Below are 25,003 nucleotides of genomic sequence, written 5' to 3'. Positions count from 1 at the left end.
GCACCTCTGTGAACACTTGGTGGTAGGGCTTAGGGGGGCAGGAAAAGCAAGTGAATCCTTCTAAAAACCTTCCTGGGAACTGCATTCCCTGGGAAGAATGGAGGCACCGGTTTGAAGTCCCAGGAGCTGTGATGCACCCTGATGAGAGGAAGAACCATGAGTACACAACCACACTGGTATCCACATACCTTGAAGGGTGGTGCCTCCCACAGGAGTGACTGTCGGCACTGTCAGCGTTGGGGTCAGTGGTGCACTAGAGGTCTCCACAGCTGTGGTGGTGGTAGACGGCCAGACTGGCGTCACTGTCCTGGTGGGTGTTGGAGCTGGGGTCTCTGTGGTTGTGGTAGTGGCGGGGGTGGTGGTCTCTGAGGTGCTGGGTGTCGGACTTGGGGTCTCCGTGGTGATGGTGGTAGATGGAGGCCTTGGCGTCCCTGGGGTTGTGGTAGTGGTGGGACTTGGGGTCTCTGTGGTTGTGGCAGTGGTGGGAGTTGTGGTCTCTGAGGTGGTGGGTGTTGGAGTTGGGGTCTCTGTGGTGGTGGTGGTGGTAGATGGCTGACCTGGTATCACTGGGGTAGTAGGTGTTGGGGTTGGGGTCCCCGTGGTTGTGGTAGTGGTGGGAGTTGTGGTCTCTGAGGTGGTGGGTGTTGGAGTTGGGGTCTCTGTGGTGGTGGTGGTAGATGGAGGCCTTGAGGTCTCTGTGGTTGTGGTAGTGGTGGGAGTCGTGGTCTCTGAGGTGGTGGGTGTTGGAGGTGAGGTCTCTGTTGTGGTAGTGGTGGAGGCCGGAGTTGGAATCCCAGTTGAAGTGATAGTGGGAATTGTGGTTGGAGTCTCTGTTGACGTAGTGGTAGATGGCTGGCTTGGGGTCACTGTCACAGTGGGCGTCGTGGTTTGGGTCTCCATGGTGCTGGTCGAAGGTGTGGTGACACAGAAATGTGGAACAAAACAGCAGTAGACGTCAATCTCATAGTTGAGGCAGGCAGGCGTGGAGGTGGCTCCCCCTGACTTCTGGTCCTGGTTTTTGCACACAAGCCCAACAGAGGTATCACACACCACAGTTTGTTCAAGCTCTTGCAGGGGAACCTTAGGATAGTCAGCCGCTCTGCAGGAGATGTTGGCTACCCAGCCCCTCGCACAGATGTTCTCAAGGGATTCAACATCTCCATCTGCTTTGGTATCATTCGGTTTACCAGAATCCAGCCAGCCAGTCCATCTGCAGTCTGGCAAACACGGAGAGGTTGGTGTCACTGTGGTGGTCCCTTCTGTGGTAGACGTGGATGTGGCTGGGGTGGTAGTGGTTTCCCGTGCAGGCGTGGCTGTTATACTGGGGATTGTCGCTGTGGATGGCAATGTGGTCGGGGTGCTTGGAAAGACGGTGGTAGTTGTGGTGGGTGTAGATGGTGGGCTCGGGGTCACTGTACTCGTGCTGGTGGTAGGAGCTGAAGTCTCTGTGACAGTGGATGATGGACTTGGGGTCTCTGTGGTGGTGGTGGTAGATGGAGGCCTTGGCGTCCCTGGGGTTGTGGTAGTGGTGGGAGTTGGGGTCTCTGTGGTGGTTGTGGTAGATGAAGGTCTTGGGGTCTCTGTGGCTGTGGTAGTGGTGGGAGTTGTGGTCTCTGAGGTGGTGGGTGTTGGAGTTGGGGTCTCTGTGGTTGTGGTGGTGGTAGGTGGCGGACCTGGTTTCACTGTGGTAGTAGGTGTTGGGGTTGGGGTCCCCGTGGTTGTGGTGGTGGTAGGGGTTGTGGTCTCTGAGGTGGTGGGTGTTGCAGTTGGGGTCTCTGTGGTGGTAGTGGTAGATGGAGGCCTTGGGGTCTCTGTGGTTGTGGTAGTGGTGGGAGTTGTGGTCTCTGAGGTGCTGGGTGTTGGGGTTGGGGTCACTGTGGTTGTGGTAGTGATGGGGGTGGTGGTCTCTGAGGTGCTGGGTGTTGGGGTTGGGGTCACTGTGGTTGTGGTAGTGGTGGGGGTGGTGGTCTCTGAGGTGCTGGGTGTTGGGGTTGGGGTCACTGTGGTTGTGGTAGTGATGGGGGTGGTGGTCTCTGAGGTGCTGGGTGTTGGGGTTGGGGTCACTGTGGTTGTGGTAGTGATGGGGGTGGTGGTCCCTGTGGTAGTGGTGGGGGTGGCGGTCTCTGTGGTAGTGATGGGGGTGGTGGTCTCTGTGGTAGTGGTGGGCGTGGTGGTCCCTGTGGTAGTGATGGGGGTGGTGGTCCCTGTGGTAGTGATGGGGGTGGTGGTCTCTGAGGTGCTGGGTGTTGGGGTTGGGGTCACTGTGGTTGTGGTAGTGATGGGGGTAGTGGTCCCTGTGGTAGTGATTGGGGTGGTGGTCCCTGTGGTAGTGGTGGGGGTGGTGGTCTCTGTGGTAGTGATGGGGGTGGTGGTCTCTGAGGTGCTGGGTGTTGGGGATGGGGTCACTGTGGTTGTGGTAGTGATGGGGGTAGTGGTCCCTGTGGTAGTGATTGGGGTGGTGGTCCCTGTGGTAGTGATTGGGGTGGTGGTCCCTGTGGCAGTGCTGGGGGTGGTGGTCTCTGTGGTAGTGGTGGGGGTGGTGGTCTCTGTGGTTGTGGGAGTTGTGGGAGTTGTGGTCTCTGTGGTGGTGGGTGTTGCAGTTGGGGTCTCTGTGGTGGTGGTAGTGGTGGGGGTGGTGGTCTCTGTGGTAGTGATGGGGGTGGTGGTCTCTGTGGTAGTGGTGGGCGTGGTGGTCCCTGTGGTAGTGATGGAGGTGGTGGTCCCTGTGGTAGTGATGGGGGTGGTGGTCTCTGTGGTAGTGGTGGGCGTGGTGGTCCCTGTGGTAGTGATGGGGGTGGTGGTCCCTGTGGTAGTGATGGGGGTGGTGGTCTCTGAGGTGCTGGGTGTTGGGGTTGGGGTCACTGTGGTTGTGGTAGTGATGGGGGTAGTGGTCCCTGTGGTAGTGATTGGGGTGGTGGTCCCTGTGGTAGTGATTGGGGTGGTGGTCCCTGTGGCAGTGCTGGGGGTGGGGGTCTCTGTGGTAGTGGTGGGGGTGGTGGTCTCTGTGGTTGTGGGAGTTGTGGTCTCTGTGGTGGTGGGTGTTGCAGTTGGGGTCTCTGTGGTGGTGGTAGTGGTGGGGGTGGTGGTCTCTGTGGTAGTGATGGGGGTGGTGGTCTCTGAGGTGCTGGGTGTTGGGGATGGGGTCACTGTGGTTGTGGCAGTGCTGGGGGTGGTGGTCTCTGTGGTAGTGATGGGGGTGGTGGTCTCTGAGGTGCTGGGTGTTGGGGTTGGGGTCACTGTGGTTGTGGTAGTGATGGGGGTGGTGGTCTCTGAGGTGCTGGGTGTTGGGGTTGGGGTCACTGTGGTTGTGGTAGTGATGGGGGTGGTGGTCCCTGTGGTAGTGATTGGGGTGGTGGTCCCTGTGGTAGTGATGGGGGTGGTGGTCTCTGTGGTAGTGGTGGGGGTGGTGGTCCCTGTGGTAGTGATGGGGATGGTGGCCTCTGTTGTAGTGATGGGGGTGGTGGTCTCTGTGGTAGTGATGGGGGTGGTGGTCTCTGTGGTAGTGATGCGGGTGGTGGTCTCTGAGGTGCTGGGTGTTGGGGTTGGGGTCACTGTGGTTGTGGCAGTGCTGGGGGTGGTGGTCTCTGTGGTAGTGATGGGGGTGGTGGTCTCTGAGGTGCTGGGTGTTGGAGTTGGGGTCACTGTGGTTGTGGTAGTGATGGGGGTGGTGGTCTCTGAGGTGCTGGGTGTTGGAGTTGGGGTCACTGTGGTTGTGGTAGTGATGGGGGTGGTGGTCCCTGTGGTAGTGGTGGGGGTGGTGGTCTCTGTGGTAGTGATGGGGGTGGTGGTCCCTGTGGTAGTGGTGGGGGTGGTGGTCTCTGTGGTAGTGGTGGGCGTGGTGGTCCCTGTGGTAGTGATGGGGGTGGTGGTCCCTGTGGTAGTGATGGGGGTGGTGGTCTCTGTGGTAGTGATGGGGGTGGTGGTCTCTGTGGTAGTGATGGGGGTGGTGGTCTCTGAGGTGCTGGGTGTTGGGGATGGGGTCACTGTGGTTGTGGCAGTGCTGGGGGTGGTGGTCTCTGTGGTAGTGATGGGGGTGGTGGTCTCTGAGGTGCTGGGTGTTGGGGTTGGGGTCACTGTGGTTGTGGTAGTGATGGGGGTGGTGGTCTCTGAGGTGCTGGGTGTTGGGGTTGGGGTCACTGTGGTTGTGGTAGTGATGGGGGTGGTGGTCCCTGTGGTAGTGGTGGGGGTGGTGGTCTCTGTGGTAGTGATGGGGGTGGTGGTCCCTGTGGTAGTGGTGGGGGTGGGGGTCTCTGTGGTAGTGGTGGGCATGGTGGTCCCTGTGGTAGTGATGGGGGTGGTGGTCCCTGTGGTAGTGATGGGGGTGGTGGTCTCTGAGGTGCTGGGTGTTGGAGTTGGGGTCACTGTGGTTGTGGTAGTGATGGGGGTAGTGGTCCCTGTGGTAGTGATTGGGGTGGTGGTCCCTGTGGTAGTGATGGGGGTGGTGGTCTCTGTGGTAGTGGTGGGGGTGGTGGTCCCTGTGGTAGTGATGGGGATGGTGGCCTCTGTTGTAGTGATGGGGGTGGTGGTCTCTGTGGTAGTGATGGGGGTGGTGGTCTCTGAGGTGCTGGGTGTTGGGGTTGGGGTCACTGTGGTTGTGGCAGTGCTGGGGGTAGTGGTCCCTGTGGTAGTGATGGGGGTGGTGGTCTCTGTGGTAGTGATGGGGGTGGTGGTCTCTGTTGTAGTGATGGGGGTGGTGGTCTCTGAGGTGCTGGGTGTTGGGGTTGGGGTCACTGTGGTTGTGGCAGTGCTGGGGGTGGTGGTCTCTGTGGTAGTGGTGGGGGTGGTGGTCTCTGAGGTGCTGGGTGTTGGGGTTGGGGTCACTGTGGTTGTGGCAGTGCTGGGGGTGGTGGTCTCTGTGGTAGTGATGGGGGTGGTGGTCTCTGAGGTGCTGGGTGTTGGGGTTGGGGTCACTGTGGTTGTGGTAGTGATGGGGGTGGTGGTCTCTGAGGTGCTGGGTGTTGGGGTTGGGGTCACTGTGGTTGTGGTAGTGATGGGGGTGGTGGTCCCTGTGGTAGTGGTGGGGGTGGTGGTCTCTGTGGTAGTGATGGGGGTGGTGGTCTCTGTTGTAGTGATGGGGGTGGTGGTCTCTGATGTGCTGGGTGTTGGGGTTGGGGTCACTGTGGTTGTGGCGGTGCTGGGGGTGGTGGTCTCTGTGGTAGTGATGGGGGTGGTGGTCTCTGAGGTGCTGGGTGTTGGGGTTGGGGTCACTGTGGTTGTGGTAGTGATGGGGGTGGTGGTCCCTGTGGTAGTGGTGGGGGTGGTGGTCTCTGTGGTAGTGATGGGGGTGGTGGTCTCTGTGGTAGTGGTGGGGGTGGTGGTCTCTGTGGTAGTGGTGGGGGTGGTGGTCCCTGTGGTAGTGATGGGGGTGGTGGTCCCTGTGGTAGTGATGGGGGTGGTGGTCTCTGAGGTGCTGGGTGTTGGGGTTGGGGTCACTGTGGTTGTGGTAGTGATGGGGGTAGTGGTCCCTGTGGTAGTGATTGGGGTGGTGGTCCCTGTGGTAGTGGTGGTGGTGGTGGTCTCTGTGGTAGTGATGGGGGTGGTGGTCTCTGAGGTGCTGGGTGTTGGGGTTGGGGTCACTGTGGTTGTGGCAGTGCTGGGGGTGGTGGTCTCTGTGGTAGTGATGGGGGTAGTGGTCCCTGTGGTAGTGATGGGGGTGGTGGTCTCTGTGGTAGTGGTGGGGGTGGTGGTCTCTGAGGTGCTGGGTGTTGGGGTTGGGGTCACTGTGGTTGTGGCAGTGCTGGGGGTGGTGGTCTCTGTGGTAGTGATGGGGGTAGTGGTCCCTGTGGTAGTGATGGGGGTGGTGGTCTCTGTGGTAGTGGTGGGGGTGGTGGTCTCTGAGGTGCTGGGTGTTGGGGTTGGGGTCACTGTGGTTGTGGTATTGGGGGGGGTGGTGGTCTCTGTGGTAGTGATGGGGGTGGTGGTCTCTGTGGTAGTGGTGGGGGTGGTGGTCCCTGTGGCAATGGTGGGGGTGGTGGTCTCTGTGGTAGTGATGGGGGTGGTGGTCTCTGTGGTAGTGGTGGGGGTGGTGGTCTCTGAGGTGCTGGGAGTTGGGGTTGGGGTCACTGTGGTTGTGGTAGTGATGGGGGTGGTGGTCTCTGTAGTAGTGGTGGGGGTGGTGGTCTCTGTGGTGGTGGGTGTTGGGGTTGGAGTCTCTGTTGTAGTAGTGGTAGATGGCGGGCTTGGGGTCACCGTGGTTGTTGGTGTGGTGGTTCTTGTCTCTCTTGAGGTGGTGCTTGAGGTTGGCATCGGAGTCCCAGTTGAAACCATGGAGGGTGTTGTAGCTGGGATCTCTGTAGTGGTAGGACCTGAGGTCTCTGATGAAGGGGTGGTAGATGATGAGCCTGGGGTCTCCGCAGTGGTGGTCAAAGGTGTGGTGACACAGAAAGGTGGAACAAAACAGCAGTAGACGTCAATCTCATAGTTGAGGCAGGCAGGTGTTGGGGTGGCTCCCCCTGACTTCTGGTCCTGGTTTTTGCACACAAGCCCAACAGAGGTGTCACACACCACAGTTTGTTCAAGCTCTTGCAGGGGAACTTTAGGATAGTCAGCCGCTCTGCAGGAGATGTTGGCTACCCAGCCCCTCGCACAGATGTTCTCAAGGGATTCAACATCTCCATCTGCTTTAGTATCATTCGGTTTACCAGAATCCAGCCAGCCAGTCCATCTGCAGTCTGGCAAACACGGAGAGGTTGGTGTCACTGTGGTGGTCCCTTCTGTGGTAGACGTGGATGTGGCTGGGGTGGTAGTGGTTTCCCGTGCAGGCGTGGCTGTTATACTGGGGGTTGTCACTGTGGATGGCAATGTGGTGGGGGTGCTTGGAAAGACAGTGGTGGTTGTGGTGGTGGTAGATGGTGGGCTCAGGGTCACTGTGGTGGTGGGTGTTGGAGTTGGGATCTCTGTGGTGGTGGTGGTAGATGGAGGCCTTGGCATCTCTGTGGTTGTGGTAGTGGGGTGGGTGGTGGTCTCTGTGGTAGTGGTGGGGGTGGTGGTCTCTGAGGTGCTGGGTGTTGGGGTTGGGGTCTCTGTGGTTGTGGTAGTGGTGGGGGTGGTGGTCTCTGTCGTAGTGGTGGGGGTGGTGGTCTCTGTGGTGGTGGGTGTTGGGGTTGGAGTCTCTGTTGTAGTAGTGGTAGATGGCGGGCTTGGGGTCACCGTGGTTGTTGGTGTGGTGGTTCTTGTCTCTCTTGAGGTGGTGCTAGAGATTGGCATCGGAGTCCCAATTGAAGCCGTGGAGGGTGTTGTAGCTGGGGTCTCTGTAGTGGTAGGACCTGGAGTCTCTGATGAAGGGGTGGCAGATGATGAGCCTAGGGTCTCTGTAGTGGTGGTCGAAGGTGTGGATACACAGTGAGGTTTAACATTAGGAAAACAGCAGTAGACGTTAATTTCATAGTTGAGGCAGTAAGACATGGGGGTAGCTCCCCCTGACTTCTGGTCCTGGTTTTTGCACACAAGCCCAACAGAGATGTCACACAACACAGTTTGTTCAAGCTCTTGGAGGGGGATGTTGGGAAACATGGCTGCTCTGCAGGAGATGTTGGCTACCCAGCCCCTCGCACAGATGTTCTCAAGGGATTCAATGTCTCCACCTGCTTTGGTATAATTTGGTTTACCAGAATCCAGCCAGCCAGTCCATCTGCAGTCTGGCAAACATGGAGAGGTTGGTGTCACTGTGGTGGTCCCTTCTAGGGTAGATGTGGTTGTGGCTGGGGTGGTAGTGGTTTCCCGTGTAGGTGTGGCTGTTATACTGGGGGTTGTCACTGTGGATGTGGGGGTGCTTGGAAAGACAGTGGTGGTTGTTGTGGTAGGAGATGGTGGGCTCGGGGTCACTGTGGTGGTGGGTGTTGGGGTTGGGGTCCCTGTGGTTGTGGTGGTGGTGGGGGTGGTGGTCTCTGTCGTAGTGGGTGTTGGGGTTGGAGTCACTGTGGTTGTTGCAGTGGTGGGAGTGGTGGTCTCTGTCGTAGTGGTGGGGGTGGTAGTCTCTGTGGTAGTGGTGGGTGTGGTGGTCTCTGTGGTAGTGGTGGGGGTGGTGGTCTCTGTGGTAGTGGTGGGGGTGGTGGTCTCTGTCGTAGTGGTGGGGGTAGTGGTCCCTGTGGTAGTGATGGGGGTGGTGGTCTCTGTGGTAGTGGTGGGTGTGGTGGTCTCTGTGGTAGTGATGGGGGTAGTGGTCCCTGTGGTAGTGATGGGGGTGGTGGTCTCTGTGGTAGTGGTGGGGGTGGTGGTCTCTGTGGTGGTGGGTGTTGGGGTTGGAGTCTCTGTTGTAGTAGTGGTAGATGGCGGTCTTGGGGTCACTGTGGTTGTTGGTGCAGTGGTTGCTGTCTCTCTTGAGGTGGTGCTAGAGGGTGGCATCGGAGTCCCAGTTGAAGCTGTGGAGGGTGTTGTAGCTGGGGTCTCTGTAGTGGTAGGACCTGGTGTCTCTGATGAAGGGGTGGTAGATGATGAGCCTGGGGTCTCCGTAGTGGTGGTCGAAGGTGTGGTGAAACAGATAGATGGAACAAAACAGCAGTAGACGTCGATCTCATAGTTGAGGCAGGCAGACGTGGGAGTGGCTCCCACTGGCTTCTGGTCCTGGTTTTTGCACACAAGCCCAATAGAGGTGTCACACACCACAGTTTGCTCAAGCTCTTGGAGGGGAACCTCAGGATAGTCAGCGGCTCTGCAAGAGATGTTGGCTACCCAGCCCCTCGCACAGATGTTCTCAAGGGATTCAACGTCTCCATCTGCTTTGGTATCGTTCGGTTTACCAGAATCCAGCCAGCCAGTCCATCTGCAGTCTGGCAAACACGAAGAGGTTGGTGTCACTGTGGTGATTGTAGTGGTTCCAGTTGGGACAGTGGTTGGTGAGGTGGTGGCTGGTGGGGTGGAGGTGGTGGTGGTGGTCAGTGGGGTGGTGGTTGGCAGAGTAGTGGTTGGTTCGATGGTCGGCGGGATGGTGGTTGGTGGGGTGGTTGGGGTGGTGGTCAGTGGGGTGGTGGTCGGTGGAGTGGTGGCCAGTGTGGTGCTCTGCGGGATGGGGGTTGGTGGAGTGGTCAGTGGGGTGGTGGTCGGGGTGGTGGTCAGCAGGGTGGTTGTGGGAGTTGGTGGAGTGGTTTCGGTGGTGGTTGGGGTGGTGGTCGGTGGGGTGGTGGTTGGGGTGGTGGTTGGCAGGGTGGTGGTTGGGGTTGAGGTAGGACAGTCATCCTTCTCCTGGCAGCAATAGACTCGTATCTCGTAGTCGTAGCAGACCCCAAAAGGTCCGTTTCCAAACTGGTCTTCATTCTTGCAAATGAACCCGACAGAGACATCGCACCGAGCCTTCTGGCCCAGCGTCTCCCAGCTGAGCAGGGGCTCCATGGCTGCCCTGCACTCGATGTCCTGGGGGGCCCTGCAGACACCATCAAACGTCTCTCGGTCCCCGCCATCACTGTCAGCTCTGGGATGGTCATTGTTGATCCAGTCGGACCAGGAGCAGCAGTTAACTAGGCGAGCAAGACCGGCATTGGTCAGTCAGGTGGGGGCGCGCCTTTTGGGAGATCAGTGGGCTCAGAGAACCCAGAGACCCCCGTGACCAGCTGTCCACATCATCAGCAAAGGGCCCGGGGTAGGCTCAGAGACTTCAGGCTGAGCCTAATCTTCCACCCTCTACTTCTCCCCTCTTTCTGCAGCTAAAAACCCAAGACCCCACACCCCGCCAGTGACAGACCCAGGCCTGAGGGCACCAGTCGAGTGCCCCTTCCTCAGCTACCTTCAAATCCACAGGCCAAACAAATGAACGAGGAAAGGGTCACCCAGCTCAGCCCAGAAGCCCGCTGGTGGGGCTCAGGCCGGACTCTTGACCAGTGTTTTCACCCAGAGCTAGTTAAGTCCCCTGCATGAGTCCCTGGGCTCAGCAAATCAGGAATCAGGTCACCAAAATAGACCACCTGCAGTCCCTGAGCCGATGGTCCGGCCTCCCAGCCCAGCCCGCATCGGGGTCTCGAGGGAGGCACGCTTTCTGCTGCTCCCCGCCCTGAGTCATGGGACCAGCCGCTAACGTGACTTACCGGTGGTGGGTGATGAGGAAGGTGGCGCTGCGGTAAAACGTGGGGGAAAGAGAATGTCATTGTACAGGACTGAGGTTTGTTAAATCTTTTAATTTTCATGTTTCTTTTCCCGATGGCTGTTATACACCTGGCAGCTCTGCACTAGCTACGATTGCAGCTGAGGGACCCGGGGCGCCTGGCGGCCTCCTCTAGCCCTTAGGGGTGACTCCTGCAGGTCTGGAGAAATGGCCCCGTGTCCGGGCTGCCGTCACCCTGCCCTGGGCTCGGGGCTGCAGTCGAATGTGGGAGGGGGCGGGGGACACGCCCCGAGCTGAGGGGCAGATCATCACTTCCTGCCTGCCTAGAAGGGCCGTCCCTGCCGGGCTCAGGGGAAGGCAGGCCTTACCTGTGCTGGGGGTCGGAGTGATGCTGGTGCTGGTGGAGGTGGTGGTGGCGGGGGTTGTCGGAATGGGGGTTGGGGGTGCTGAGGTGGACACACAGACGTTGAAGTGTTGCTGCACCGTCCCGTTGGGGCCACAGAATTCCCAGTAGCAGAAGGAGCCGTCCTGGGTGATGTTGACAATCCTCCCTGCGGGAGGCCGATATCAACACATTAGGAACAAGACAGAGGCTCCCAAGGCCCCCTCGGCCCGTCCGCATGAGAGGAGATGGGTCCCCCGCCCCCAACAAATGGCCAGCCAGCGCCCGCTGGGACCCCGTGCCCAGGACCCTCAGCGGAGCCCGTCAGAACGCAGAAACTGTGTCACAGAAGGGGCTTCACTCCCCATCAGGAGAAACACAGACGCGTCGGGTGAGCCCTAGGGCTGCTGCAAACTAGAGGCACCTCCGAGCCGGGAGGGACCCAGGGCAGCCATGCAGATAAAGAGTAGGGAGGAAGGGGCAGGGAAGCGCAGGAGGTTGCACCCACCCAGAACCCAGGTGGGTCCAGAAGGAGCGTCCAGGGGTGGGCAGCTTACCTTCATCAACCCAGCAGACAACTGTCGAGGAGTCGGTACACATGCTGAAAAGCAAGTGCGAGGCTGCAGGCCTGAGCCTGTGCCCTCTCACCCACCCCCCACAGCCCACGACAGGCCCGCAGCCTCAGGGAAACACTGCCCCAAAGGCCGGCTCGGGAGCCCGCGTGGGTTCCCAGTGTGGGCAGAGCAGGGACGAGGCAAGGGTGCAGAGGCAACACGGGCCACCTCTCCCCTCCCCGGGTGCGTGAATGCGCATGCATGTGTGTGTGCGTGCCAATCTCCCCGGGCCCCTGAGACGTGAGCTTAGGTACCAAGAGTGGCAGATGTGCCCTGTGGGGACGGACGTTCCTGGTGTGTAGCGAGTGTTGTTGATGTAGCAGCCGCATTGATCCCTGGTGACACACGCCTTCAGCTCCTCGTCGTAGATGGGGCTGTGCTTTGGGCACCGGGGGTAGCAGCCTGGTGGGCACAGGGTGCTGGGCTTGGACCAGCACGGAGGACCCACATCCACCCCATCCACCTCACCCTGCCCACCCTCCCCGCCCCGAGAGGTCCTCTTCTCCAGGACGCCCTCTGAGAAGGGGGGCCTGGACCAACCCCCTCCTACTGCTGTGGCGCTGCCACCTGGCCAAAGGGACAGCCGGGCCCCGCCCAGCCTCCTGGGGGGCATGGCTCCTGCGCCCTCCCCACATGGTCTCTCTAGTTCTCAGCTTTTCTCAGCTCAGGAGCCTCCTCAGCCCCCACCTCATCCTGACCTGCCCTTTTCCCACGGCACCTTTGCTCCTGACCTCAGAGGTCCCCTGACTTCGTGGTGTGCTAACCTGCCCCCTTTCTGTCTCTCCCCTCGAGAGTGGGGTCTCAGCTCAGACTCCCAGCGGACTGTCTGATGAACAAACTGCAGCAGGGCGAGCCTGGTCCCCCTGGCACTCAGGGCGACACCCCACGGGGCCCCTCACCCTCCAGGTAGGACACGGAGATGTTGGAGTGGATGCCGTTGACGCTCCGACAGGTCTCGAAGCTGCGGTTCCCGCAAGGCTCGTAGTGCCACTCACACTCATTCGGGGGGTTGTAGTAGTCGCAGAATATGGCTGGGGGTAAGGGTGCGGTCAGACTTGGGGAGGGCGGAGGCGAGGAGGGGACCATGGACACCCCCTTCCCCCGGGCAGCAGCCCCACCCACCGCCCAGCAGCTCACACCCTGCCCCGCTGGTGCCCGGGGACCAGGTCAGGCAGGCACTCACGGCACAGGTCGGGTGTCCTCCAGTACACGCAGGCGCCCTCCTTGGTGCACTGCTGGGCGTAGGAGGCCACGGCGGAGCAGAAGCACTCACAGTCCCCGCCAGTGTCGCAGGAGCACGAGTCTTGGACGCAGGCCTCGTAGAAGGGCATGGGGTCCACCTGGGGAGGGGCCTCCATGTGCCGGGGTCCACGCTGCCCTCCCGGGGCCGGGCCCTCCCCCGTGGCCCGAGAAGCTCAGGACCCCGAGGCCGGGACCCCAGGGCGCTGCCAGGGGGCGTCCCGCCACGGTGCCCACCACACCCGCCCCCACCGACCACTGCTCCCGACCACTGCCGGCAGCAGAGGGCTGTCTGGGTGGGTTGTGCCCTGTCTCCCTTCCTGGAAGGTACGGGAGAGCCTGGGGGTCCAGCCACGTCCCTCAGAGGAAATACTGGGCCTCTGGTCATGTGTCCAAAGGACACACAGGACGGAGCTGAGGGGCGACCCTGCAGGGACAGCGCCTGGCCCGTGGCCCCGCCCACAGGCCGACATGCCCACGCCCCTCCCACCTCGCTGTGGCTCCGCCTACACCCATGGCTCCGCCCACCTTGCCGTGGCTCTGCCCACACCCATGCCCCGCCCACCTCGCTGTGGCTCCGCCTACACCCGTGGCTCCACCCACCTTGCTGTGGCTCTGCCCACACCCACGCCCTGCCCACCTCGCTGTGGCTCCGCCCACACCCACGCCCCGCCCACCTTGCTGTGGCAGAGCTGGAAAACCCGGCTTTTGATGATGCTGCACTGCTTCTCCGACCAGGAGCGGCGGTGCAGGTTCACGGCGCAAGGCTCCGGGGTGGTCGTCACGTCCGGACAGGTGGAGGCCTCCTTCCAGCTGTTCCCGAAGTCCAGCTCGCTGTCCACCACCATGCTGTCCCGCGTGGTGAAGTCGTTGTTGGACCGCTGGTCGAAGTTCCCACACAGGCCACACACCGTGCCCTGCAGAGACAAGCCGGACAGGGGGCTTTGCCGGGGGGCCTCGCGGGAGGGAGGGGGCTGGCCCGGGCCTGCCTGGGCGGCCCAGGTGGGCTCACAGGCACGGGCTGCCCGGGCAGGCAAGGCGGCTGCACACCTGGTAGGAGGGGGTCAGCTTGATGAAGATCGTGGTCTTCCTGTCCCAGATGACGATGACCCCGATGCTGGCCTCCACCACCAGGTACTGGCCCACATCCCGCATGAAGTAGGCCACGTGGTCGCCCACATCACGCTGGATCACCATGCAGTGTTTGTCCTCCAGCTTCAGCACCGTCCTCTGTGCCCAGGGGAGAGGGCCCATCACTGGCCTGGTCCGAGGGTCCCCCAAGGACCATGCACCCCCCGGGGGGCGGGCAGCACTCACCCCAATGAAGATCTTGATGGCCTTGGAGCAGGTGACCCCCGTGGTACCGCAGGGCACATTCTCAGTGAAGATGCTGAAGGAACCCAGGGAGGTGTTCTGGCCGCAATAGTCCTGGGGGCCCAAGGGCACGTGAGCCAGGCCGACCCAGCCACGGGGTGAGGGCCCACCCCAGCTGGGGCCCACCTCAGCCCCTCCTCTGCTGAGAGGTGGCTTAACCACCCCCACACACACGCCCCTGCGCACCCCACACCCCCGACACCCACGGGAAGGTCATGGAATGGGAGCGCCAAGGAAGGGCTCCCCTCTGACCCCAGACCCCGTCCGCTCAGAGCCTCCTCACTGGGCTGGGACAACCCAGGGCCAGCAGCACAGGGGCCACAGAGCAGAGGCAGGCCCTGGCCGTGCCCTCAGCCTCACCTGCACGGCCACGTAGGAGCAGTGTCCATCGAAGTCATAGTACTTCCCATCGAAGGTGATGTAGTGGCCGCTCCCGTAGATGGTACAGGTGCCATGGCACACCAATTGGGTGCACGCCCAGCGCCCTTTCTGGCAGGTGCTGGGGAGAGGGAGATGGGGGCTGGAGGGACTGCAGCGGCCCAGGTTCCCCAGCCCTGCTCAGAGAGCAGCCTGGCAGCCTGCAGAAAGGCCCCAGCAGCTCACACACAGAGGAGGCCCGTACCCCCGAGCAGGCTCCCGACGGGGCACTCGGGGGTCAGAGCGAGGCCCAGGCCCTCACCAGGTGTTGCAGTCTACCGTGATCTTGTCCCCAGGTGAGTACAGGTCGTTGTTGTGCACACACGGGCACGCCTCCTCCACCACACAGCCACCCCGGCCATCGTCAATCAGCCCCTCGGGGCACACGCAGCCACTGATGCACTCTGTCTGGTACTGGGGGGCAGTTGGAGAGTGGGGTTCAAGGACCAGATGCCAGGCCCAGGTTGGCCAGCCCCTCTTCTGACGCTGCAGACACTGCTCGTGTCCCCCACCCCACCCTCCGATCCTCAACCCCACACCCTGGTCCAGCCTCCAGAGCCCCACCCTCAGGCTCCCCGCGGGGCTGGAAGACAAGTGAGAACGGCCGGCCTGGGGCACCTACACGGTCCCTGTCCCCCCAGAGGGCCGGGCAGGGGCCCACAGGCAGCCACTCCCTCAAGGGACGAGGGGGCAGCGAAGCCTGAGCGTCCGAGGGCCCAGGATCCGGAGCCTCCGGGCCGCACGGGAGCCCCCTGTGCCCCCCACCTCAGCAGCGCCCCCAGAACGCACGTAGCCGGCAGCCAGCGTCTGGCAGCTGACAGGCCTAGGGTTCCGGATGGCCAGCGCCGTCACATTGCTGCAGTCAACGTGGATCTTCGGGGCCTCGCAGGCTGTGGGACCAAAGGGGCCACTGAGCTCAACTGAAGCTGGGTGGGGGCTCAGGCAGGCAAGGGAGCAGTATGGGGGGTGGGAGGCCACGCACGAGGCGGCGGCCACTTACCCTGGCCGATCAGCTTGACCTGTATGCAGCTCAGCCTCCCGTTCCGGCAGACGCTGAGAGGGAGAGGTGGGGTGAGCCGGGCAGGCAGGTAGGGGGTGGGTCTGCTGAGCAGACGGGGCGCTCCCTCCCCTGCCCCAGGACACCCACCATCGCTCCTCCTGCCTCAGGACCACCTCCCCCGCCTCCAGGTAGAGGCCGCGGTAGTAGCAGGAGCACTTGGCCAGGGTCACGCAGTGGCCCTTCTCATCCAGGAACATGTGGTCAGGGCAGCCGCAGCCGTCCACGGGCGCGAAGCCCTGCAGGCAGTGGGTGTCAGGCTCAGACAGTGAGCGGCAGGTCTGCTGACAGGTGGTCAGGTTGTACAGGAAGACCTGTGACTTGGGGCAGGAGTTCAGGTCCTTGTCTGCAGAGGGGAGGGGCCCGTGTGAGGCGGGGCAGCCCCCAGCTCCCTTCCCCGAAGGCCAGCCCCGAGCCCTGTGTCCGGCTGGGACGCCTGCCCAGCCGAGGGACCAGCAGAGCGGTCACCCTGGGCCCGGCCCGGCCACACAGGGGCCTCATGCCCCGCCTTCCGGGCTGAGGGATTCCAAGCTCCTCCGGGGAAGCAGAGAGGCCCAGGCTGGTTCCCCACTGGCCCCTGCGATGTCACCCCACACACCCTCCCCCAACAGCCAGGGCGGGACGGCAGGGACCAGAAGGCCGGCCAGAGCCCAGGACTCACTGCAGACGTGCTTCCGCCAGCCCCACAGCATGACGCCCTTGGCGGCGCAGGCGCGGGCGTACGAGGACAGGGCAGCGCACATGCAGTCCTCCGTGTTCTGGCAGTTGCACGTGTCATACTTGCACCTCTGGGGGGCAAACGGGCCGTGAGGTGGGAGCCAGCTGGGGAACATCATGCCCATGAGAGCCCTCAGACATGCAGCCCTTACACCCGTGCACAAGCGCTCGGACACGCAGCCCTGACACTCGTGCACACACCCACCCTTCATCGCATGTGTGCTCACACGCACCGCGATATACATGTGCTTGTGCACACACACTCAGCAGTTTCCCACAGGAGGGGTGGGGCTGAGCCGGGGGCGGCCGCTGCGTGCCCACCCACCTTGTAATACTCGGCTGGGTCCACGGCGGAGTGACACCTCTCGAACGGGGTCTCGGTCTTCTTCAGCAGGGAGCACCAGTGCTCGGCGTAGTTGGCTGCGGAAGGTTCAGCCCCTCAGTGGGACGGCCCCTCTAGCAGGTCCCCGGGGCCCGCTTCCCCATCGCCCAGGCTGGAGCAGACGCCACCCTCGGTGGACCAGACCAGGCCCCTCCCTTCAGGGCAGGCGAGCAAGGTGCCCCTTGCCTCTCGCCAGCTCCCCGGACGTGGCAGGCGGCCCGGCGGGTGTGAGGGCGTCCGGTCGAGGCCACCACCCGTGGATTGGCAGGCCCTCTGCTGGGTCCCTCGGCCGGCTGCCACCATGGGCCACTGTAAGCCAGCCGCAAGGCAGCAGGAAGGCAGCAGGCGGCCGACCGGCCACACCTCACCCACCCACCACGTCCCTCCGGGAGCCCCGTCTCCCCAGGGCCAGGGCCCCAGTGGCCGAGCCTCACCGCTCTCGATGTTGAGGGAGCAGGGGTCGTCCAGCCAGTCCAGCTTGTCCTGGCAGCTCGCCTGGACCTTCCAGGTGTTGGCAAAGCCGGCGCCCGTGGCCTCCACCAGCCCTCCAGCCGTCTTGAAGTCGTCCCCTTCGAGGCCGTTGAAGTTCCCGCAGAGGCCTGAGGGGCCGGGACAAGGTTGGGAAGGGCGGGGGCCACAGAGGCCCGAGGGCAGCCGCATGGGGGAGCCAGGCAGGACCACTCACCCTGCACGCGGCCCTGGGCGGCCTGGTCCAGCGTCAGGAAGAGTTGCATGACCGGCACCAGCTGGATCTGCAGCTTGAGGCCGAAGGTGGTGGTCACGATGAGGTGGTAGGAGGTCGGTTGAAAGATGGAGAAGCTCGCTGCAAGGGGGGAGGGGGGAGTCGGCGGGGGTGTGTGAGGGGGGTGTGAGGAGCGGTGGGGGGGCTGTGGGGGGGACAGTGAGGGGCGGGGGGCTGCCCATCCCCCATCTCCTCCCCCCTCCCCCATCTCCTCCCCCTCCCCCATCTCCTCCCCCAAGTCGGGGCGCCCGAAGCAGGACTCACCTGTCACATGGGGCAGATTCACCTTCAGCTCATTCAGCAGGACGCTGCCATCTGACCTGAAGGTCACCACCTACAGGCAAGGCCAAGGGGACACAGGCTGAGAAGGGCCGTGGGCCCCGGGGGTGCTGAGAGGGGGGCAGGCAGGGACACCCACGTTCTTCTTGCTGTCGGCCAGCAGCACCACCGTCTTCAGGCAGGTCTGCTTGTCCGTGGAGCCGCAGGGGGCCAGCTCGCTCAGGAGGGCGTAGGAGTCGTTCTGGGTCTGTGGGGGGTGGGGGAGAGGGCGTTGTAGTCACACGGAGGGTGGGGCATGGGTCCAGCGCCCACACACCTCCGGGCGCCAGCCCACCTTGGTCAGCACGTAGTAGCAGTCCCCGTGGAAGGTATACTTCCTCCCGTCGAAGGTGGAGATGTGGGCACCGCCCTCCAGGCTGCAGGTCCCGGGGCACTGCAGGTCCTGGCACACCCAGCGGCCGGTGTTGCAGACACTGTCAGGAAGAGGGCCCAGGGTCAGGCTCGACTGCCACCCCCAGCCCGCCGGGACCCCCGGCCCACCGGGACCCCCGGCCCATTTGGACTTCCAGCCCATCGGGATCCACAGCCTGCCTGGACCCCCGGCCCACCTGGACCCCCAGCCCGCCTGGACTCCAAACCCGCCAGGATCCACCGCCCGCCAGGACCCCCACCCGCTAGGACCCCCCAGCCCGCCTGGACTCCCAGCCCACCAGGACCCCCGCCCCGGCACCCACCACTGCTTGCAGTTGTTGGTGGTCTCCTGGCCGGGCTTGTACAGGTGTCCGTGCAACCTGCAGCCACACTGGCTCACGGGGATGCAGCCGCCGCCCGCGATGTCATCATACACAGTGCCTGCGACAGCAGGACACGTTCCTCTCGGCCGCCCCGAATCCCCGCCGTTCCCAGGGCCACAGGCGCACCCGCCTCCCACCCACAGACCCCTCTTTGGGGGCGCTGTGGACCCACACTGTGTCTGAGGGACCTGCCTCCAGGCTCGGGGTCACAGGCCAGGCTGGAGAAGGACTGCCCAGAGGTGAGGAGCAGGAAGCTGACACTGCGTGTGTGTGTGTGCACACGTGTGTGCACTGCATGCGTGTGCATGTGTGTGCACATGTGTGCATGTGTATGTGTGCATGTGTGTGTGTGTGCGTGTGTGTGTGGGGACGGTCTCAGCGCTTGTGCTCTTTCTCCCTCTTGTCCCCCGCCCCGCCCCCGCCTGCATCCTCACCTTCTGGGCAGAAGCAGCCGTCCATGCGGTGCTCTTCACAAAGGTTGCTGACCTCCAGGTGTGAGCAGGTGTCCATGCAGGGCGAGCCACTCTCCAGGTAGACCATGTTCCCAGGGCAGCTCTTGGCTGGACAGGCAAAGGCAGACCCCTGAGCCGAGGGGTGGGCGCGGCGGACACCGTGAAGGGTCTAGTGAACGCACGTGGCTCCCAGCCCTGGACACACCAGGCCGCCCTGCCGGGCACCCGCAAAGGCCAGCACGCTCCCCGGGGTGGTCCCCCGTGAGCCCCCTGCGTCCTCCCGCCGCCGTCCCCGCACGCCGCTTACGGCAGAACGCGTTGGTCCTCCAGTTCTCCGGCCGCCCGCCGGCATGGGAGCACTGGCGGGAGAACTCGGCGATGGTGCTGCAGACGCAGGAGGCGTTCTGTGGGCACTGGCAGCGGTCCTGCGTGCACGCCTGCACGTACAGCTCCACGGGCACCAGGCCCTGGCAGCTCGCGAAGGCCGAAGCCGTCAGCAGCCGCTCGCACTGGGCACGCTGGGTGGGCGGATGCGGGAGGCGGGCATGGGTGGGGCCGCTCACGCCCCCTGCCCTCCCCGCCCCACCGCACGGCCCCCTCCCCGCCCACGCCACACGGCCCGACCCCCCACGGCGGCCGGGGACTCACGTGCTCGGAGCAGGACTCGGGGACCACCGTCTCCTCGGGGTCGTCGCACACCACCTCGGGCTTGTTCACCTTCTGCATGTTCCCAAACTCGACGGGGCTGAAGGGTACACCTGAGACGGGCACAGCCTTCAGCAGGGCTGGAGGGCGCCCGGAGGCCCTGCCAGCACCCGCCCGCGGAGGCCCCCCGAGGAGACGCTCACCCTCGGAGAGGAACTCCGAGTAGGTCTGCAGGCCGTTGTAGTCCCCGCAGAGGCCGCACGTGTGGTTCCGGAACTTACTGTCCAGCTCGAGCTGCCGGGGGAGGGGGCAGGTGAGCAGGCCGCGGGGTCGCACCCGGCTGCAGCCAAGTAGGGCTCAGAGACTGGTCAGCTGTGGTGGAAGCCGCGGGGGCGGTTCTGGAGGCCCTGAGGGCACCCCCAAGTCCAGGAGGCGCCCCAGCCTCCCGGGCCCTCCCCCAGCCCCCGCATCACGCCTGACGCACCATGACCGAGTCCTCCCGGTTCCACATGAGCGTGAGTCCAGCGCGGGAGTAGACCTTGGTGTACGTGTCGGTCTTCTGGATGAGCAGCCCCGGGCTGTAGTGCGGAGTGCTGACCCTGGGGGTGGGCACGGGGGTCACTCTGGCCCACGCAGCTCCCGCCGGCAGAGGGGCTGAGGCTGTGGGCGTGGCTGGGGTGGCCACCCTCTGGGGACACTCGAGCAGTCGCTGAGCCCCTGTCCACCCGCCTGCCGGATGCGGCCACATGCACCTGCCCAGGGCCCTCTCCACACCCCTCCTCAGGCTCCGTTCTGGGTAGGACCCCCCAGGAGCCCCGGGAGGAGGGCAGGCCAACCGGGAAAGCCTCACCCAGCCTCCCCGGGCAGGCCCTGTGCCCACCCCGCAGCCCCTCCACGGGGGCCCTGTGCCCACCCCCACGCTGAGCCCGGCTGTGGGAAGCTAAACCCCCAGCAGCAGGGCAGAGGCAAAGCCCGCAGGTGGGGACCGGTCGGGCAGGAATGTGCTCAGCGCCCCATTGTTCCACAGACAATGCTGCGCAGTGTGGGGAGGACCAGCCTCCTGTCGGCCCGCATAACCCTAGCCCGCGAGCCGGAGCTGGGTGAGCACCCAGCAGAGGGGCTGGGGGAGTCGCCCAGGAGAAATAAATCCCTCGAGCCCCCTCCCCAGCCCCGCACCAGCGGGAGTCCTGCCGGGCCCTCATCAGGGTTTGCTGACTGAATCGGTGACCCGGACTCAGACCCAGCACTCTGCTTCTGAGCCGTTGGCCAGAATAGACGCGGCCGGGGGAGCGTGTCAGGCTGGGGGGCAGGGGCCGCAGCCCCATCACCAGGACGCGGGAGGGGGCGGGCCCGACCACTCACATGGCCCCGTTCAGCACGGCGAGCTGGCGGGTCAGGTAGATGGTGTCGTCCTTGACGGTCAGCAGGATGTACTCGACCTGGGACGGGCCCCCACTGCGGCCGGGGCTGCGTTTCAGGTGCACGGCGAACTCCTTGTAGGCGTCGCGGCAGTCCGAGGCGAAGTTGTAGTCGCACAGCCCGGGGAAGCGGAAGACGTCGCCGTCGAAGGTCTTGTAGTGGAAGTCTCCCCAGGTGCTGCACACGCTGTGGCCGTGGTTCCGGGTTCTGCCTTCTGGGGGCCGCGGGGGGAGGCGTGAGCGGCCGGGGCTGCCGCCCTCGGGGACCCTCCGCTCCGGAGGTGCCCGGCAGCAGCTCAGAGCCTTCGGGCTGCAGGGCCCTCTGCCGGCCCCTGCTCACCCACCCATGTGGTCTCAGGCCCCCGCGAGGGCGTCTGCAGCTGCCACAGCCTCACACTCATACCCTGCGGGGGCCGCAGCCATGGCCTGGCCCCGGGCCCCTACCCTGGTCGTTGCCACTCTCTGTCCACTGATGCCCCAGCCAGCGCCCCCTCCCCTGGCTCCAGCCAGCCCGCACTCAGCAGAGGGACAGTGCCAGACCCCTCAGAGGGGGGCCCCAGCTTCACCCCCGCGCCCCCGCCCCCGGTGGCTCTGCTGGGTGGAGAGGCCCCCGTCCTGCACTCACAGGGGCTTCTCTGGCTGAAGCTGCCTCTGAGCAGAGGCGCAAACAGCCGGCTCTGCAGAGGGGCCCGTCTTGGTCTCGACCCTCCAAGGGCCCCTGCCACCCAGGACTGGGGGCCTGGCCCCTCCTGGTGGCCCCTGCCTCCCTCAGACCCACAGGCAGCTGCCCGGCCCAGTGCGCCCACCTGGGACTGGCCCCTGGACATGCTGGCTGGACCACCACCTGCAAAGGGACGCCCCCTTCCTTCCCCCTTCCCTCCCCCCATACCCAGAGTCAGCAGGGCTGGGGGCCGCCCCAAAGCCTGGGCCGAGGAAGACCCCCTCTCCTCCAGGCAGGACCGTCTGCTCCGGGCCGCCCGCAGCCCTCCTACCTCTCTGGAGCTCCGTGCCCCCGGCCCAGGTCAGAGCCAGGCAGAGGGCCGCCAGGCGGGCCAGCGGCAGCCCCATGGTGGCCAGAAGGACGGCAGGGCAGAGCGCCCAGGGCAGGGACCGGGCCTTATATACCCCGCAGAGCCACCAGAGGGCAGGGAGGGCAGCAGGGCGCGGGACGGGTGGGGCACCCCCTGGGTCATCAGGAAAACAGCTGTAGGGGCTCCGAGGGCCCGCTGGGGAAATATTGACTCAGGTTATCTGGGGTTTATCTTTTATTGCCCTGGTAGAGCCGGCCGTGCCCGGGATGCGGCACCATCTACCCGATTCCAGCACACACCCGAGGCGGACCTCTATCCCTCCTGCTGCTGGACCAGCCGGGGGCCAGGGGTCCTGCCGGAAGCTCGTCCCAGCAGCCAGCGCGCTCCCCCTGTCCCCACCTCACCTGTCCAGGACCCCAGGCACAGCAAGGTCCAGTGGGGGCCTCCCCAGGGGCCCGGACAGCCCACTCTGCGGGGCAGGTGCCCCCTCCCACCTGGGGGCCTGCCAAAGGTCGTCTGGACCGCAGCCGACCCCCCAGGGGCCTTGCCCTCCCGGAACCCTGCTGCCCGAGGCAGGGCAGGCTTGGGGTCCTGGGGGCCCAGGGGGTCCCCAACTTCAGCACAGCTCCTTCCTGGAGCCTGCGAGCTCCATGAGGGCCCGGCTCCAGCCCACTCTCTAATCCCTTCCCCTCCCCCAGCCCAGCCCTCCTCTGGAATTACATGTAATTGGAACTTGGGGAGCCCAGCGTTCTCTGGGACACAGGGCACCTGGCTCCAGGCCGAGAGTGGCCATCCCTGAGGGGAAGGGGCCAGGTCCTGGCGGGGAGGCGGCTCTCGGGCCTGGTCCTGCCGCCTCCCAGGACAGTGGGGAGGACCAGGGTGGCGGGCGGGGGGGTGGGGGGCGGGCTGCAGGCGCTCCCAGGCCAGGCCTCTCGCGGAAGAGGGTCCTGCCCCCAAGAGGAGCTGTGGCCTCGGGCGCGTCTCAGACCCTCAAAGCCAAGCCCAGTGTGTCTGGAAACGCCTCCGGAAAGGGGCGCTTGAGCTGCGCCAGCCCCAAACCTTAGCAGCCTCTGGGCAGTCCCCGTAACTGGTGGATAAGCTGAGGTCAGGCCTCCCCTCCAGGCAGTCCGCCCGTCCTGAAAACAGATTGCATCCTGGATTCAGCTTTTGACTCTGGCCAACACGAGCGTGGACGACCACTCGGATGGGGGGAGCTGAGGCTCCAGCCTCACGGTCCCCGGTTTCAGGGCGAGCCGGAGGGGCTCATCTCAGCAGTTACTCTGGACAAGGGGGCCACCCGGGGGGGGACCGTGGGACCCCCTGCGTCCCTGAGCCCAGCGCCCCGGCAGAGGCCCCTCCCAGGCCTTCCTCTCCTGACGGCCCATCCTCCCACGGCAGCGCCCAGGACCACAAGCTCCCCCCCAGCACAGGTGCCGGCTCCTGGGGCCCCCGCAGGGCCAGGACATCAAGGGACAGGCACTCCAGGGTCTGAAAGGGTGACTGGGAGCCACAGTCCCTGGACCCAGCCCTCCCGAGGGTGAAGCCCCTCATCCCGCCCACCACAGGCCCCAGGGACCCGCACAGCGTGGGGCTGGAAGCAGGAGGCCCGGGGTTAGGAAACCAGAGCAGCAGGCCGGCCGTGCCGCTTCCCCTGGGGCTGGCACGGCTGGCGCTGAGCCCTGGGAAAGCCCCAGGATGGCCCGCCGCGGGCCCCAGGGGCAGCCATTTTCCCCACCAGGCTCCCTCTGCCCTGGTGAGGTCGGGGACTCCTGGCCAGACACAGGGTGCCCAGCACAACCCCCGGTCTGAGAAGGAGGGGCCCCCTGGGTCTGAGGAGGCGGGGTCCCCTTGTGTCTGAGGTCAGCCTGATGGACCCTCTGGATGGGCAGCAGGCCACCGGAGGCCCCCGTGTCCGACCCCCAACCCTCTGGGCACAGTCGCAGGTTGTCAGGCGGGCCCGTGAGCAGTGGCGTCAGCCCCCCGGACTAGGGTGGGCGTGGGGAGGGCTCCAGCCCCTGAGCAGGGCTGCGGACCCCCGGGCGCTTGCATACGTCCACCCATCCATCACGCTAACACTTGGGGACATGGGAAGAGGCCCCGCAGGCCCTGACACTTCCTCAGTGTGGCTGGAGCCCTGTCCCCGCCCCAGCGGGACCCCCACTCCTCGCCGGGAGAGGGCTGAGCAAACTGCCCACTGTCCCTCTCCGATGAAGCTCTCCGATGAAGGACAGCGCTCTGCCCACCGCAGCCGGGGCTGCCGGGGGTCCTGACTGCCTGCCTGCCGGGCGGACTCCCCGCGGGGCACAGACACACCGGCAGCCTGGGCAGTCACGGCCCCACACCCAGCAGTGTTTACCCTGACAAGACAGTGTTCCCGAGGACCACGTGGGTCACCACTGACCAAGGGAGGGGCCCAGAGACGTCACGCAACGCAGCCCAAGACGGCTGTGCGTGTGGTCTGTTCACAGACCCTGACTCATCAGGAAGGGAGGGGAGAGAGGGGGAGGGGAGGGAGGGGGAGGCCAGGGCCTCTGTACCTGTAGACCTTGCTCAGACCCTGGGTCCCACCCCAGGGCCTCAGTTCTGGTCCGACCTCCGTGGGCAGTTGGAGGGTGCACCCAGGGAAGCCCTCTGAACACCCAAGGGAGACCCCAGCCCCAGCCAGGCCCAGATGGAATCCCTGGTGGGTAAGTGTCTGAAGAATCAGTGAGGGGCAGACAAAGCATCAGCTGTGCCCACCCCCTCCCCAAGTCCTCCCCGAGACGTCGGAAGGGGAGTCTCAGACCTGGTGAAAGACCTGGGGGTGCACAGGCGCAGGCCCCACGTCACCCCCAGGCCTGCGAGGATTTACGAGAGGACATTACCTCCCCACCCCTGCCGCCCCCACCCTGCACCGTGTGAAAGGTGGGCGGGTCCGCACACACAGGTGTTTGTTCAGGTGTGAGTGGGGCAGAGCCGGGTCAGTGGGCTGGGCTCCTCATCCAGGCTCCACGGAGCAGGCGGGCACAGGCATGGCCTCGTAAAGGGCGACTGCCGTTCAAGAGATCAGTTCACGCAGTCTCCACCTTGAGACCCGACATTTACCCTGAGCATTGTCCTCACCGCCCTGACTGCACTGTGGGTCCACTGCTGCCTTCAGACTGTGAACGCTTGAGGGAAGCAGCCTATGTGGGCTCCTCCACGGACTAGCGTCACAGTAGACACTTACAAACTTCCCTTCTGGATGCGTAGGGGGGTGGATGAGTGGATGGATGGATAGGTGGGTGGATGGACAGATGGGTGGATGGGTGGGTGGATGGATGGATGGGTGGGTGGGGGGTGGCTGGGTGGGTCAGTGGGTGGGTGGGGGGGTGGCTGGCTGTCTGGATGGATGGGTGGCTGGGTGGGTGGATGGGTGGCTGGATGGGTGGCTGGATGGATGGGTCAG

The 25,003-nt window shown here is 64.3% G+C and overlaps 1 protein-coding gene across 2 annotated transcripts in view; it reads right to left on the bottom strand.

Annotated features, from left to right (window-relative positions):
* MUC2 (mucin 2, oligomeric mucus/gel-forming) overlaps positions 1 to 21,646 on the bottom strand; it is a 30,021-nt gene extending 8,375 nt beyond the window's left edge. For both annotated transcript variants that reach the window (XM_061161200.1, XM_061161204.1), the window contains exons 1-30: positions 21,538 to 21,646; positions 20,490 to 20,760; positions 19,612 to 19,726; positions 19,331 to 19,421; positions 19,131 to 19,240; positions 18,790 to 19,000; positions 18,465 to 18,590; positions 17,971 to 18,088; positions 17,571 to 17,709; positions 17,376 to 17,483; positions 17,222 to 17,291; positions 16,901 to 17,038; positions 16,650 to 16,814; positions 16,159 to 16,253; positions 15,778 to 15,904; positions 15,207 to 15,462; positions 15,060 to 15,112; positions 14,849 to 14,949; positions 14,322 to 14,473; positions 14,003 to 14,141; positions 13,586 to 13,696; positions 13,319 to 13,498; positions 12,946 to 13,185; positions 12,213 to 12,369; positions 11,929 to 12,060; positions 11,284 to 11,431; positions 10,973 to 11,016; positions 10,402 to 10,584; positions 10,017 to 10,043; positions 189 to 9,452 (exon numbers count right to left, since the gene is read on the bottom strand). In XM_061161200.1, the coding sequence (XP_061017183.1) occupies positions 189 to 9,452; positions 10,017 to 10,043; positions 10,402 to 10,584; positions 10,973 to 11,016; positions 11,284 to 11,431; positions 11,929 to 12,060; positions 12,213 to 12,369; positions 12,946 to 13,185; positions 13,319 to 13,498; positions 13,586 to 13,696; positions 14,003 to 14,141; positions 14,322 to 14,473; positions 14,849 to 14,949; positions 15,060 to 15,112; positions 15,207 to 15,462; positions 15,778 to 15,904; positions 16,159 to 16,253; positions 16,650 to 16,814; positions 16,901 to 17,038; positions 17,222 to 17,291; positions 17,376 to 17,483; positions 17,571 to 17,709; positions 17,971 to 18,088; positions 18,465 to 18,590; positions 18,790 to 19,000; positions 19,131 to 19,240; positions 19,331 to 19,421; positions 19,612 to 19,726; positions 20,490 to 20,760; positions 21,538 to 21,613 (13,147 nt within the window). In that variant the 5' untranslated portion in view covers positions 21,614 to 21,646. The remainder of the gene's footprint in view (positions 1 to 188; positions 9,453 to 10,016; positions 10,044 to 10,401; positions 10,585 to 10,972; positions 11,017 to 11,283; positions 11,432 to 11,928; positions 12,061 to 12,212; positions 12,370 to 12,945; positions 13,186 to 13,318; positions 13,499 to 13,585; positions 13,697 to 14,002; positions 14,142 to 14,321; positions 14,474 to 14,848; positions 14,950 to 15,059; positions 15,113 to 15,206; positions 15,463 to 15,777; positions 15,905 to 16,158; positions 16,254 to 16,649; positions 16,815 to 16,900; positions 17,039 to 17,221; positions 17,292 to 17,375; positions 17,484 to 17,570; positions 17,710 to 17,970; positions 18,089 to 18,464; positions 18,591 to 18,789; positions 19,001 to 19,130; positions 19,241 to 19,330; positions 19,422 to 19,611; positions 19,727 to 20,489; positions 20,761 to 21,537) is intronic.
* Between the last annotated feature and the right edge of the window lie 3,357 nt (positions 21,647 to 25,003).

This window comes from Dama dama, chromosome 2, assembly GCF_033118175.1.
Source record: "Dama dama isolate Ldn47 chromosome 2, ASM3311817v1, whole genome shotgun sequence".
Taxonomy (NCBI): domain Eukaryota; kingdom Metazoa; phylum Chordata; class Mammalia; order Artiodactyla; family Cervidae; genus Dama; species Dama dama.
The sequence above is the reverse complement of the archived record's forward strand: the minus strand, read 5'-3'. Positions and strand labels throughout refer to the sequence as shown.